General features: G+C 43.9%; 2 protein-coding genes across 5 annotated transcripts; both read left to right on the top strand.

The window, feature by feature from the left end:
• Positions 1–4,121: 4,121 nt before the first annotated feature.
• Positions 4,122–9,768, top strand: LOC136941114 (cytosolic phospholipase A2 gamma-like). Of its 2 annotated transcripts, none has more exons than XM_067233523.1 (15): positions 4,122–4,447; positions 4,544–4,593; positions 4,779–4,889; positions 5,017–5,159; positions 5,294–5,474; positions 5,558–5,663; positions 5,806–5,946; positions 6,052–6,117; positions 6,432–6,553; positions 6,774–6,924; positions 7,121–7,204; positions 7,313–7,467; positions 7,714–7,885; positions 8,127–8,295; positions 8,385–9,768. In XM_067233523.1, exons 1-15 carry the CDS (start codon positions 4,372–4,374, stop codon positions 8,443–8,445), a joined length of 1,788 nt encoding a protein of 595 aa, XP_067089624.1. In that variant the 5' UTR covers positions 4,122–4,371; the 3' UTR covers positions 8,446–9,768. The 2 variants fall into 2 exon arrangements, with proteins under 2 accessions (XP_067089624.1, XP_067089625.1); XM_067233524.1 differs by having other exon boundaries at positions 6,432–6,554; positions 6,778–6,924; positions 8,385–9,767.
• Positions 9,769–9,793: 25 nt separating this feature from the next.
• Positions 9,794–14,540, top strand: LOC136941113 (cytosolic phospholipase A2 gamma-like). Of its 3 annotated transcripts, XM_067233522.1 has the most exons (15): positions 9,794–10,333; positions 10,423–10,472; positions 10,642–10,752; positions 10,884–11,026; positions 11,180–11,360; positions 11,445–11,550; positions 11,702–11,842; positions 11,933–11,998; positions 12,314–12,436; positions 12,660–12,806; positions 13,001–13,084; positions 13,193–13,347; positions 13,600–13,771; positions 14,010–14,178; positions 14,259–14,540. In XM_067233522.1, the coding sequence occupies exons 1-15, from the start codon at positions 10,258–10,260 to the stop codon at positions 14,317–14,319; spliced, it is 1,785 nt and encodes a 594-aa protein (XP_067089623.1). In that variant the 5' UTR covers positions 9,794–10,257; the 3' UTR covers positions 14,320–14,540. The 3 variants fall into 3 exon arrangements, with proteins under 3 accessions (XP_067089623.1, XP_067089621.1, XP_067089622.1); XM_067233520.1 differs by having other exon boundaries at positions 14,010–14,540; XM_067233521.1 differs by having other exon boundaries at positions 9,794–10,300; positions 14,010–14,540.
• The last annotated feature ends 685 nt before the right edge of the window (positions 14,541–15,225 follow it).

Consider the following 15,225-nt stretch of genomic DNA (forward strand, 5'->3'; position numbering starts at 1 on the left):
TTGCAGGTTCCAGCTGATGTCACCCCTGTGTGTCTAATCTTCTAAGTGAAGGGACAGATGGTTAGTTATATTATGCAGGACTCCTGTATTGTTTGGAGAATGGGTCTGTAAAGCCACCATTGTCTTACAGACACCACCTTCCTCAAACATCACCACTGTCCACAACAACAGTGGGGTCTCCAACTCCATCTCACAGTGCATGAGTAGTTTTTTACTACTCATGGCAGGTTCCAATGACAGCCATGAGAATGTTGTCGTCTTTATTTCATAAAGGGCTGGGAAGCTTCATATCTCACGAGTGAAAAGGCACAAAAAAACAAGGGCAACACGTTTTGTGGAGGATAAACAGCAGCATTACTCTCCTTGTGACACAATGGGGGATGTTAAACTGGGTTACTCCTGTCTCTTTCTGGATCAGCAAGAAGGCAGGCAGCATGTGAAGAAGTTTTTCAGTGACTCCTGCGACTTTCCTTCACGGCAGTGTTCATTAATCAGTTATGTAACGAGATACGCAGCCCCCCCCCCGGGCTTAGTTCGCCAGCCTACTGAGGCGAGGAGAGCTGAGAAGGGCAGGAGCCAGGCCTTGTGACTGTGGTGGGGCTGTGGCTGTGATTGCCCCCTGGTGGTCTGGAGGAGAGATGCAGGTGCTCCTTTTCCTCCAGGTTGGGGAGGCTGCTAATCCCATGGAACAGGGCTGGCCAACAACAATCCAGCACGGTCCATGCCGTACATACATGATCCTGAAGTATTGCAAGACACACAGATGCACACACACACACAAATTTGCCCTTAGATGACCTCAGAGATAGACACAGGAGGCATCAGCAGCTATGCATGTCCCCGGTGTTGTTCTGATTGGCCAGTCCCACGGGACACAGACAGAAAATCATTTACCGGGAACTGAGTCCCATGGTGAGGACCAGTAATTTGTTGAAGTAGGATCAGGACCCGGGCCACGAATGGCTGGGGATGACATCAGTCACTTCTTGTTTTTCCCGTGCCATTGTGACGCTGTGATTGGCAGCTGCTTCTGTTCGGCAGTGTTGAGCAGTGTTTAGTGGGGCGGTGGGGGTCTGAAAGTCGGGCATTGCTCATCTTGTCAAGAACACGACTGCACTGTTTTTGTGTGTGTGTTAGTGTGCATGTCAGGAGCAGACACAACAGCCCCTCCCTCTAGGGTTCCTTTGCCTCCTCCTGAATTAGTTTCACATTGTTTCCAAGTCATTGGTTTGTGATTGTATAAAAGGTCTGGATCAGATTATGATGTTCTTCACAGGAGGTTGGATATCTGTTTGCGTTGACAATATCCCTCTGTCAGAGGAGGAAAACACATACACACATACTGCACTTTTTCTCCTAAGATTGAGCAGTCCGCCTCACTCATAATTGACATTTTGTTTCTTCAATGACTCAATTTGCCCTCCAAATTAGACTTTGAGATGAGTCTGGTTGGAGGATGAAAGCAGCAAAGCACATCTGACACTGATGGAAAACACTAGAGGTTCATCCATAATGGATGAAATGCATCATCACCATCCACGGACCAACACTGCGTCTCACATCATCATTATCCAGGGAATTCACTCATCGTCTGGGGAACCTTTCTTTGTCTTCCTCCCAGCCTGAGCCTCCCTCTCCTCCTCTCTCCTCCTTTCTTCCAGATACTGGGTGACCTCAAGAGGATGGGTCTGTTTGGTGGGGTGGGGGGTGAGGATAGAGAGGGTAGGTGAGAGGGGGAAGGGGGATTCCGTCAGTCCTGTGAGTCCCATTCTGAGAATGTTATTCTTGTTAATTTCATCTCCATGGGGGACTGTGTGTGAGTGTGTGTACGTGTGTGTGTGTGTGTGTGTGTGTGTGTGTGTGTGTGTGTGTGTGTGTGTGTGTGTGTGTGTGCATGTGTGTGTGTGTGTGACATTATTCATTCACTTTTTACGGGGCAGGTTCTATGATTCACCCTGTTTACCGTCTAAGAGCCAGGGACTCTGGAATATAGAACAGGTTGAGAGACAACAGCCTGTTCTGCCTTCCCAACTTCATTCCATCTTTCTGAATGTCACATCAAAATGAATATGCCATTCGAACAGTCAAGGATACATTTAATACTGGCACACTTGTCAATTAAATCCTGTTAGTTGTTCCGTCAGTTGGCTCACCTTCACCTCAGATCTTGTTTCAATGATCCCCATGAACTAAAAGCTGAGAGACAAAGTCTTGAATGTGTGAGAATGGATGACAAAAAAGAAGCAGAAAAGAATATATGATGGAGGACAGAATGAAATACATACAAAATACATAAAAAATACATAACAAATTGGAGTTCATGGAGGATTCCCCTTTAGAAAAGGACTGGGTCATCGACATGACATCTTAAGGCCCGAGGTCTCAGGTGGGGTCATACCCCTGTACTGATTAACACAGCCCATCCATCCCACATCAGCCAATCAGCTTAAACAGCATAATCAATGTTTATCAGTAGGGATCAATAGCCCTCAGTGCTCAATCAATACTTGATACCATGGCTCATTGCAGAAGTTCTAGAATCATCCAAACCACTTTCTGATGGTCAGAGGATAGCCTTTTTAGTCTCAATGTTTTTGGTGGATAAGGAATCAGGTAGTTATGGTCCTGAATATAAGGCAATTGTCCTGAATACAAGGGATGGTCATGAATAGTAGTGCTGAATCTTTAAAGTATAAGCTCATTCCTCAAGCTATCCAAAATATATACATAGTAGCTTGAAGTCCATAGTGAAAAAAACCTAGATTTCACTGCCCTCATGTGGTTCTAAGCATAAACAGCAACGCAAACCATGCGAGTGCTCTATTTACCACTGAGAGACTAACAATCCGACAGCTGCTCTCTGTCGTCCATCAAATGTCTCAGTTTGCCTTTTTTTCTGAAAATTGTTACATCAGAGTGACCATCAGTAACTTTAAACAAAAGTAACATCAAAACAGGAAGTTCATGTCCTGCCAGCAAGCGCAAACACAGCTCTCCTGTCAACTTTAAATCCTACTGACTACGAAACTCTCGAGGAAACCTACCACATGCTGTCTGGATCTCTCAACCACCAGCATGTTCAAGAACATGGAATTTGCTGATAATGGCACAATATCAGCCTCGGTACTACTTGACCTCCGTGCTGCTTTGGACCCAGTGGATCACACAATACTCTTAGCCAGATTAGAAAATGGGTGGGACTGTCAGGGGACAGGGAACAGTAGACAGCTATGACCAGTGGGTCCCTCAGGGCTCCACAATCTCTGCAAGCTCCTACAAGGCCAAATCCTACAAAACAACATTTCTGGTCATCGTTATGCAGATGCTTGTCTTGACTCGAAAACAAGTCAATTCAGAAACCTTGTTTCTGGATTTCTCGTAGACTTAAATCTCTGGCTCATTTGCCGTATCAAAACAGTAGCCAAGTTATGACGTGACCATACTGTGCCTTCTTACACTTGACTGTGATAACCTGTACCGCCACTACTCAACACCTCAGAATTACATCCCAAATTATTTTGTACCTACAATGTTCTTTCTATAGGTATTACTATGTGAATACAGGGTAGTTTATGGAACCTGGTGTAGATTTTTGCTGTTCATGGTAATATAAATGGGTGAAGACCCAGAGAAGGGGCCTCCTTCCAGGGTGGAGCTTAAGGAAGCCCACAGCACCAAATGGGTTCATCCCACCCTTCTGGTTCCCTTGAGTGAGCAAACCTTTTATTCTCAGCTTAATTGAAAACATGCTTAATATCGTGTTCATTTTACTTGTATTTGGAGTGGCTGTATTCAGCCTGCTGGGCTGCAAAAGCTTTGACATGAAAATAACACACTTGAAAATATTGGAGTTAGAAAGTGGCTGAGTGCTCTTTAAATGTTCCAGTAAAAATGTATTTAATTATTATAATAATTCAGCCATGCCTATAGTAACAGAAGTTATTAGACAAGATACATTTTGTATGGGGGAGGTTGAGCTTTCCAGGGGTAAAAGAACAGAACAGATTCCGTGAAGGGACCTCCTCCAAAGATTCCAGAGTTCATCCCACCTTTCCACCAATTATACAGTAGGAATGTACCGGAGCCCCACTTGAGACCAGGACTGCAGCTAAGCAGATAAGCGCAGATTCATAATTGCCTCAAGAATTCACTGATTACAAATTGTTCATTCTAAAGGCAACCAATCAAATATTCCAATTTTTATCAAACATAATCAAATATTTCTTTACCCACTCTTCTGGTATATTCTGAAGCGCTCGGGTGAGAACAACTCGCAATTTGCAATCAAACGAATGCCAATGACCAACAGGACCGACAGAAAAGGACTAACAGGACTAACAGGATCCCTCAACTTCTGCTAAATTGGGAAACATGCTTAAGAACTTCCTTGTCATTGTACTGGTGTACGTCAGCTGTGAGTGGCTGCACACAACCTGCTGGGATCTTGGTAATTCAATGTCTGCATGCTTTCTTGAGATTCTGCTAGATATTACGCCATCAATTACTTGAAGAAACACGGACATTGTGTTTATTCTGTGCTCAGGTGAAAAGTCCATTGACGAGAAAGACATGGCTGCCAGTGATGCATTGAAGGTAATAAACTTTCTTGAAGAATGTGCCATTGTTAGATGGATAGCCATGGCTAGATGCTACAGATGCTATTCATGTTGTTTAATGTTGATTATTGTTGTTTTGTTTATGTGATGTGCTTTTAAAGTGTGTCTAAACATTTTTAGTCCAAGTGTTTTCTTTAAAAAATAATGTTTGAATGTTTCTAGAGGACAGTCCAAAAGTCTGACTGTCTGTGTGAGGGGGAGAAGGAATTTGTGCACCAGAGGAGAATGAAGACTCTGGATTCTCTGAAGAAGCACAACATCAAGTGTGAACTTGTATGTGGACTATCATGTCTGATCCTGCTTATAGTGATGCACTAACAAAACCAGGTAGTCTTTACTTTACTGACACCGAACCATAAGGGGGAATGGTGCAAACATCTATTTTTGCCCCCCCACCCAGGAGGATGTGCCTAACATTGCTCTGGTAGTGTCTGGGGGAGGCCAGAGGGCTGCAGTTGGCATGCTGGGGTCAATCTACCAGATGGAGCAGGATGCCCTGCTGGACACTGTGCTCTACATGGGGGGGGTCTCTGGATCAACCTGGTAAAATGCATGTTACAGGAGCGACACAGATGCATAAACATTCAATTTTGCTTGGTTTCCATTTATAGAACATACAGTTGGTTGATACAGAGTACGCTGTATTTCATGTCACCCTTCCTCTTGCCTCCCCTCAGGACTATGGCCTCCCTCTACAAAGAGCCTAAGTGGAATGTGTCCAGTGTGATAGCCACCCAGAAGGGTCCCAAAGTGGAACTGGAGGAGGTATCGGACTGGCTGATGGAAAGGGGAAAAGAGCAGAACTTTTCTCTCAGCCATTTATGGGGGGCTCTTACCTCCTCCGCTGTCATGAAAGAGGTCAGTCAGCCAAACCACGCAGTTACTGCATGTCTGAAAGCGGAGAGTACGGTTGATTTAAAGTGCTTTGTGTTGTTGATTAGATGATCACAAATAAATTCTCTGAGGAAGCAACGAGAGAGGCCTTGAACCCTTACCCAGTCTACTGCGCTATAGACAAACACTGCTTCCAAGAGGGACCTGTTGAAGGTGCGTTGACACCTTCCCAGAGACTTTTAAAATGATACATACCTCATGTCTAGGTGTAACTACTAATACACTTGGACTCCCTGAATCTCCCCATATAGGGTTACCTAATCTCACCCCACCCACCCCTCTCTCTTTCCTACAGCGACGTGGTTTGAGATGACCCCTCACCGTTGTGGCTTCACAGACCTGGGCTTCTACGTAGACACCCCTTACCTAGGCAGCCGGTTCCATTCTGGGGAGCTGGTGGAGCAGAGAGAGGAGATGGATATGACCACCATGCAAGGTCATCAAGGGGAAGCTCAAAAGGGATTGCTACAGTGCTGTTAAAAGCACTTCCTGTAGGTTGTGTGTGTTCCTCATCTGTGTGTTCTGTTCCGTGTTCCTGCAGGTATTCTGGGCAGTGCCCTGGCAGAGGACCAGACAATCAAAGACATGATGCCAGACTGGATGACAGGTAGTGCCATTGCTCTGTGTGGTACGGGTGTGTTGAGTCTCAGGAATCAGACTTTTGTTCCTTTAAAAAAAAAAAGAAGAAAAAAAAAGGGGTCGACTGGGTGTCTAGGGTGTGAGGGTAAAGGTTTCAAGAGGGGGCTGTCTCCTGTCTCACAGCCAAATGCACAGTATGCTGTCATAGAAGCTACAGTATAGCATAACAAAATGATATCTGGAGAGAGGGGTGAAATCAAGTGTTTCTATTCATTGTTTCAATAAGCTATAAAGCTAGGCTGACTAAGCCCATAATGATCATCCCTGGTGCTTGATTTCCAGAGAATGGTGGTGATCTGCATGCCTACTTCCAGGCATACCAGCTCCTCCACACCATGGTGAACCAAAAGGACCATGAAGACGGAAACTCCTCCCTTCGCACCAATCTGGAGAAAGTTCTAGAAGGTATTGTGCATAACACAACAACAGATCTTGTTTATTGTTTGTGAGACTGTGGGCAGTGTTATTTTGTCAAAGGGAAGCATGACACGTCCTTTGCGTTTGACAGCCACATTTGGAGTGTTAGTGTGAAAAGGGCTGACAGTTATGATGACTGGAGATACAGACTCCTTGCTGGACTTGTGGAGGCAGTAACAGAGATGGAGGTTGTTCCGTTTCTCTTCGGTAGACGCAATAAAGAAGAAGCCCCTCAAACTAGAGAGCTCAGCTACCCCGGAAGAGAAGAAAGTGATATCTGAACAATGGGGCTTGGATTTCATCAAGGTTTTGGGGGTGTGGTGTGAAGGTTTGGAAGAGAGTCCCTTCAAACGCTTGGGTAGGTGTCCTGTTGAATCATGAATAAATGATAGTACAGTACTAAGTTGCATCAAATTCATCTTGATCCTGTGGTGTGATTTCTGTACAACAAGAACATGGCATGAACATGACATTGTGTAGCAACTGCTAGAATGACAGCCGAGTTTATTGTTCATGTTGAATTTTATTTTTGTCTTGATGTCATCTTTTCCCAGTGTGCTGGATGATCAAGCATGTATTCCCATTGGTTGTGAAATGGGAGTGGGGCTCAATCAACAACTTCCTGTACAAGCATCCAGGTGAGAGAATACGGCTGAAATAACCTGCCCCATTGAAACCGAAAGTCTTGAAGCAGATTTAGACAACATGATTGACCAACTGATTCTGTAATGTGTGTTACCGGGCAGACCCCAAGGTTCCGTCCAATCTTCAGACGAGGGAGACCCTTCAACTGATTGACGCGGGTCTAATGATCAACGCCCCTTACCCATCTTTCCTGGGGCCAAAGAGAGGGGTGGACCTCATGATTGTCCTGGAATACAGTGCAGGGAACATCTTTGAGGTAGACCACTCTGCTCCCTGTGCTAGTTTAACTAGACTGAAAGCTACGCTGAAGATCAGACTGGCTTTCAGGATCTTCTCCTCCTTCAGCCTCACCACATAGTTTTGTTTTTCAAACTATCTTTGAGAAATTTCATAAAACTGTTAAAAACGTAATATTTTTATTAGAAGTAAATCTTCATGTATTTTAAGCATGGTGACTAGGTTGGTTCTGGTACCCACTGACCCTGTCCCTCCGTACGCCCAGACATTGGAGTTTGCCCAGAACTACTCCCGCAAGATGAACAAGCCATTCCCTCAGTTCAACCAGAGCGTGCTGGAAGAGAGGGAGCAGCCTAAGGACTTCTATGTATTTGAGGGGCAGGAGAGTGAACCCACTATCCTGTACATGCCTCTCTTCAACCTGCAGAACTGTCAAGGTCAGTCTCCTTCTGCAGCCAGCAGGGGAATTCAAGTACTTTTGGATTTATCAATGTTCAAAGAAACTCCAACTATTTGAACAAAATTTACAGAAAAACTAGATGTATGCTAAAATGCATAAAGTGAAAAAAGTAAGTCATATTCACTTCCAAGTTTAATCATGTGATCTTAACATCTCGGTGATGTCCTCCACTTCCTGCTTGATGTCTGAATGACTTTCTAGATTTCTTTCCTCCTTAGATAAAGACGATATCGCTAAAGAGAGGGAAGAGTACACGACATTCCAGCTACCATACAGTGCAGAGAAGATTGATTACCTTGTGGAGAAAGCCAAGGTGAACATGAGGAACAACAAGCAGAAGATCCTCCAGCAGATTGAGAAGGCTGTCCAGCGGAAGCAGCTGATGAGGTGTGATCATGTCACATCCTGGAGATGTGAAACATCCTCATTTACATGTTCATTTGGTTCAATAGTAACTTGTTGTTTTCCTTTCATAGGAATTCGGAACGCGCGTCTGTTCAAGACACTGACGAAGGAATGAAGTGTGTGATGCAGTAGCCAATTATAACCACCAGGCGGGCACACATGCCCACAATGATCAATTTATACAAATAAAATCAAGTTTGATTTTTATTTTATCTATTTAGTAGTAGGGTAAGATGGGATAAGTACCTCCACCGTGAAAATATGTCTAACTACCCAGTAGGAGTTCACAAGTGTAGATTTTAGAAGGGGGCCAGTTGCCCCCAACACACTCATCCAACATATTACTACTATATTAAAAACATCCAACAATTTCTGTCTAAACAAGTGAATTATTTATGTTAAGGTCTTACTACTTGTACATGAAATATGTACATATAGATTAATAGAAATATATATGGAACAGTATTTTTTTACTGATAAACTTACCTAGTTTTGTGCTTATATGTTTTGAAAATGATGATGCCGCAGGGAACCTTTTTTAGTCGAGCAAGATCAGTGGCAGCCAAAAAGAATTATAAATAGATCAGTGGCAGTCTGGGAAAGTGTTGTGTGAAAAATCTGAAGAGCCTTTGTGGGGATTGTGAATTAAAAGGAGAGGGCTTGTTACCCTGTGTAACAAGTAGATACCCCCTACTACAATCTCTGCAAGCTCCTACAAGGCCAAATCATACAAAACCACATTGCTGGTCACAGTTATGCAGATGCTTGTCTTGATTCTAAAACTAGTCATTCATCTTAGACTTAGATATCTGGCTCAATTGCCATATCAAAACAGTAGCCAAGTTATGACGTGACCATACTGTGCCTTCTTACTGTCACAGCCACAGCCGTGCCCCCCTGTTTTTGGTTTTGCCCTGCCCTAGTGTTTCCCTGTGTCTGTCATTGTCTTCACCTGTGTCTCGTTGAGGGGTTTCAGTTCTCGTTTGTCTTGTCAATTCAACCTGTGTCTTGTTTGGTTCTGTGTATTTAGGTTCCTTTTTTATGTCCAGTCTTTGTCTTGTCCATACCCTTGTTAGCGTGAGTACCCTGTCTATTCCTGTTTCAAGAAAAAAAAACTTTGTTTGACGCAATGCCTGTCCACTCTCCTGCTAAAGGATAGGTATCGAACCTAGTGTAGAATTTTGCTGTTCATGGTAATATAAATGGGTGAGAAGGGGCCTCCTCCAAAGATTCCAGGGTGGAGCTTAAGGAAGCCCACGGCACCAGATGGGTTCATCCCACCCTTCTGGTTCCCTTTAGTGATCAAACCTTTTATTCACAGCTTAATTGATAACATGCTTAAGAACATCATTTTCATTATACTTGTACTCTGTATTCAGCCTTCTGGGAGCTTGGGTCATTTAAATGTTACCAAAAGCTTTGACATGTGGAAAATAACAACCTTGAAAAATGTATTGGAGCTAGAAAGTGGCTGAGTGCTCTTTAAATGTTCCAGTCAAAATGTATTTCATTATAATTTTGCTACGCAGCAATGCCTATAGTAACAGAAGTTATTAGACGAGAGATTTTGTATGGGGGAGGTTGAGCTTTCCAGGGGTAAATGGTTGAAAAACTGATTCCGAGAAGGGACCCCCAAAACATCCAGAGATCATCCCACCTTTCCAGCAATTATACAGTAGGAATGTACCGTAAGCCCTCTTGAGATCAGGACTGCAGGGATAAGCACAGATTCATAACTGCCTAAGGAATTCCCTGATGACAAACTGTTAATCCTAAAGGCAACCAATCAACTATTTCTTTACCCACTCTTCTGGTATATTCTGAAGCGCTCAGGTGAGAACAAGTCGCAATTTGCAATCAAACCAATGCCAATGACCAACAGGACCGACAGCACAGGACTAACAGGACTAACAGGAACCCTCAACTTCGCCTAAATTGGGAAACATGCTCAAGAACGTCCTTGTCATTGTACTGGTGTACGTCAGCTGTGAGTGGCTGCACACAACCTGCTGGGATCTTGGTAATTCAATGTCTGCATGCTTTCTTGAGATTCTGCTAGATATTACGCCATCAATTACTTGAAGAAAGATGGATTTTTTCTGTGCTCAGATGTAAAGGCCTTTGACGAGAAAGACGTAACTGCCAGTGATGCATTGAAGGTAATAAACTTTCTAGAAGAATGTGCCATTGTTAGATGGGTAGCCATGGCTAGAGATGATCATGTTTAGTTTCGATTATTGGTTTGTTTATATGCTGTGCTTTTAAAGTGTCTAAACGAACATTCAACTTTTATAAGTCAAAGTATTCTCTTTAAAAACATGTTTCCAGAGGACAGTCCAAAAGTCTGACTGTCTGTGCGAGGGGGAGAAGGAATTTGTGCACCAGAGGAGAATGAAGATTCTGGATTCTCTGATGAAGCATAACATCAAGTGTGAACTTGTATGTGGACTATGTCTGATCCTGCTTACAGGGATGCACTTAGTAAAAAAAAAAACAGTTAGTATTTACTTTACTGACACCGAACTATAAGGGGGAATGGTGCAAACATCTATTTTTGCCCCCCCACCCAGGAGGATGTGCCTAACATTGCTCTGGTAGTGTCTGGGGGAGGCCAGAGGGCTGCAGTTGGCCTGCTGGGGTCAATCTACCAGATGGAGCAGGATGCCCTGCTGGACACTGTGCTCTACATGGGGGGGGTCTCTGGATCAACCTGGTAAAATGCATGTTACAGGAGCGACACAGATGCATACACACAATGCCATCTCTTAAATATTTTCAATTTTGCTTGGTTTCCATTTATAGAACATAGTTGGTTGATACAGAGTACGCTGTATTTCATGTCACCCTTCCTCTTGCCTCCCCTCAGGACTATGGCCTCCCTCTACAAAGAGCCGAAGTGGAATGTGTCCAGTGTGATAGCCACCCAGAAGGGTCCCAAAGTGGAACTGGAGGAGGTATCGGACTGGCTGATGGAAAGGGCAAAAGAGCAGTACTTTTCTCTCAGCGATTTATGGGGGGCTCTTACCTCCTCCGCTGTCATGAAAGAGGTCAGTCAGCCAAACCACGCAGTTACTGCATGTCTGAAAGCGGAGAGTACGGTTGATTTTAAAGTGCTTTGTATTGTTGATTAGATGATCAAAAAAAAATTCTCTGAGGAAGCAACGAGAGAGGCCTTGAACCCTTACCCAGTCTACTGCGCTATAGACAAACGCTGCTTCCATGAGGGACCTGTTGAAGGTGCGTTGACACCTTCCCAGAAGAGACTTTTAAAATGACACCTCAAGTCTAGGTGTATCTACTGACACTTGCACTCCCTGAATCTCCCCATATCCCTCCCTGCCCTCTATACCCATGCATCTCACCCCACCCATCCCTCTCTTTCCTACAGCGACGTGGTTTGAGATGACCCCTCACCGTTGTGGCTTCACAGACCTGGGCTTCTACGTAGACACCCCTTACCTAGGCAGCCGGTTCCATTCTGGGGAGCTGGTGGAGCAGGGAGAGGAGATGGATATGACCACCATGCAAGGTCATCAAGGGGAAGCTCAAAAGGGATTGCTACAGTGCTGTTAAAAGCACTTCCTGTAGGTTGTGTGTGTTCTGTTCCATGTTGCTGCAGGTATTCTGGGCAGTGCCCTGGCAGAGGACCAGACAATCAAAGCCATAATGCCAGACTGGATGACAGGTAGTGCCATTGCTCTGTGTGGTACGGGTGTGTTGAGTCTCAGGAATCAGACTTTTGTTCCTTTAAAAAAAAGAAAAAAAAAAAGAAAAGGGGTCGACTGGGTGTCTAGGGTGTGAGGGTAAAGGTTTCAAGAGGGGGCTGTCTCCTGTCTCACAGCCAAATGCACAGTATGCTGTCATAGAAGCTACAGTATAGCATAACGAAATGATATCTGGAGAGAGGGGTGAAATCAAGTGTTTCTATTCATTGTTTCAATAAGCTATAAAGCTAGGCTGACTAAGCCCATAATGATCATCCCTGGTGCTTGATTTCCAGAGAATGGTGGTGATCTGCATGCCTACTTCCAGGCATACCAGCTCCTCCACACCATGGTGAACCAAAAGATCCATGAAGACGGAAACTCCTCCCTTCGCACCAATCTGGAGAAAGTTCTAGAAGGTATTGTGCATAACACAACAACAGATCTTGTTTATTGTTTGTGAGACTGTGGGCAGTGTTATTTTGTCAAAGGGAAGCATGACACGTCCTTTGCGTTTGACAGCCACATTTGGAGTGTTAGTGTGAAAAGGGCTGACAGTTATGATGACTGGAGATACAGACTCCTTGCTGGACTTGTGGAGGCAGTAACAGAGATGGAGGTTGTTCCGTTTCTCTTTGGTAGACGCAATAAAGAAGAAGCCCCTCAAACTAGAGAGCTCAGCTACCCCGGAGACGAAGAAAGTGATATCTGAACAATGGGGCCTTGATTTCATCAAGGTTTTGGGGGTGTGGTGTGAAGGTTTGGAAGACAGTCCCTTCAAACGCTTGGGTAGGTGTCCTGTTGAATCATGAATAAATTATAGTACAGTACTAAGTTGCATCAAATTCATCTTGATCCTGTGGTGTGATTTCTGTACAACAAGAACATGGCATGAACATGACAGTGTAGCAACTGCTAGAATGACAGCCGAGTTTATTGTTCATGTTGAATTTTATTTTTGTCTTGATGTCATCTTTTCCCAGTGTGCTGGATGATCAAGCATGTATTCCCATTGGTTGTGAAATGGGAGTGGGGCTCAATCAACAACTTCCTGTACAAGCATCCAGGTGAGAGAATACGGCTGAAATAACCTGCCCCATTGAAACCGAAAGTCTTGAAGCAGATTTAGACAACATGATTGACCAACTGATTCTGTAATGTGTGATTCCGGGCAGACCCCGAGATTCCGTCCAATCTTCACTTGAGGGAGACCCTTCAACTGATTGATGCGGGTCTAATGATCAACGCCCCTTACCCATCTTTCCTGGGGCCAAAGAGAGGGGTGGACCTCATGATTGCCCTGGAATACAGCGGCGGGAAAATCTTTGAGGTAGACCACTGCTCCCTCCGCTAGTTAACTAGACTGAAAGCTACACTGAGGTTTAATTTCACAGAAGATCAGACTGGCTTCCAGGATCTTCTCCTCCCTCAGCCTCACCACATAGTTTTGTTTTTCAAACTATCTTTGTGAAATTTCATAAGTTAATAACGTGACATTTTTATAATTAAATCTTCATGTATTTTAAGCATGGTGACTAGGTTGGTTCTGGTACCCACTGACCCTGTCCTTCTGTATGCCCAGACGTTAGTGTTTGCCCAGAACTACTCCCGCAAGATGAACAAGCCATTCCCTCAGTTCAACCAGAGCGTGCTGGAAGAGAGGGAGCAGCCTAAGGACTTCTACGTATTTGAGGGGCAGGAGAGTGAACCCACTATCCTGTACATGCCTCTCTTCAACCTGCAGAACTGTCAAGGTCAGTCTCCTTCTACAGCCAGCAGGGGATGTCAAAGTACTTTTGGATTGATCAATGTTCAAAGAAACTCCCATTTACTGATGTAAATGTATAAACTAGGTGTATGATGAAATGCATTAAGTTAAAAAAGTAAGTCATGTTCACTTCCAAGTTTAATCATGTGATCCTAACATCTCGGTGATGTCCTCCACTTCCTGCTTGATGTCTGAATGACTTTCTAGATTTCTTCCCTCCTTAGATAAAGACGATATTGCTAGAGAGAGGAAAGAGTACACAACATTCCAGCAACCATACAGTGCGGAGAAGATTGATTACCTTGTGGAGAAAGCCAAGGTGAACATGAGGAACAACAAGCAGAAGATCCTCCAGCAGATTGAGAAGGCTGTCCAGCGGAAGCAGCTGATGAGGTGTGATCATGTCACATCCTGGAGATGTGAAACATCCTCATTTACATGTTCAGTAGTAACTTGTTGTTTTCCTTTCATAGGAATTTGGAACGCGTGTCTGTTAAAGACACCGACGAAGGAATGAAGTGTGTGATGCAGTAGCCAATTATAACCACCAGGTGGGCACACGCCCACAATGATCAGTTCATAAAAATAAAAGTTTGATTTTTATTTTATCCATTTAGTAGTAGGGTAAGATGGTGTAAGTAGCCCCACCGTGAAAAGGTGTTAAACTACCCAGTAGGAGTTCACAAGTGTAGATTTTAGAAGGGGGCCAGTTTCCCCCAACATATTACTACTATAATAAAAACATATCCAACATCTTCTGTCTAAACAAGTGAATTATTTATGTTAAGGTCTTACTACTTGTACATGAAATATGTATGTATAGATTAACTGAATTATATCTGGAACTAACTTTTTTTGGGGGTGATAAACTTACCTCGTTTTGTGGGACTGTTTTTAAAATAATGATGACTTGGGGAACCTTTTTTAGTCGAGTAAGATCAGTGGAGGCCTGGGAAAGTGTTGTGTGAAATCTGAAGCGCCTTTGTTGTAATTTAAAAGGAGAGGGCTTGTTACCCTGTGTAACAAGTAGGCCTAGATATCCCCTACTACCATGAGGTAGTAGGGGATATCCTTGGGCAAGGCACGACAATTACAATGTTCTGCTCCTTTACATTTAGTAGACGCTCTTATCCAGAGCGACTTACAGTAAGTACAGGGACATTCCCCGAGGCAAGTAGGGTGAAGTGCCTTGCCCAAGGACACAACGTCATTTCACACGGGCCGGAATCGAACCAGCGACCTTCTGATTACTAGCCCGATTCTCTAACCGCTCAGCCACCTGACTCCATTACCATTTACCTTTGAATTTTTTCCTTGAACACGTACTTTAAGGAAAGTTTTACATTAACGTTTACCATGCAATATGAATGTGCCCATATTTGCTTATCTATTTTTGTTTTAATTCGTCAAAATACTGTAAATGCATGTTTGTGCGTCTTA

The sequence above is a fragment of the Osmerus mordax genome, chromosome 3 (genome assembly GCF_038355195.1).
Source record: "Osmerus mordax isolate fOsmMor3 chromosome 3, fOsmMor3.pri, whole genome shotgun sequence".
Classification (NCBI taxonomy): domain Eukaryota; kingdom Metazoa; phylum Chordata; class Actinopteri; order Osmeriformes; family Osmeridae; genus Osmerus; species Osmerus mordax.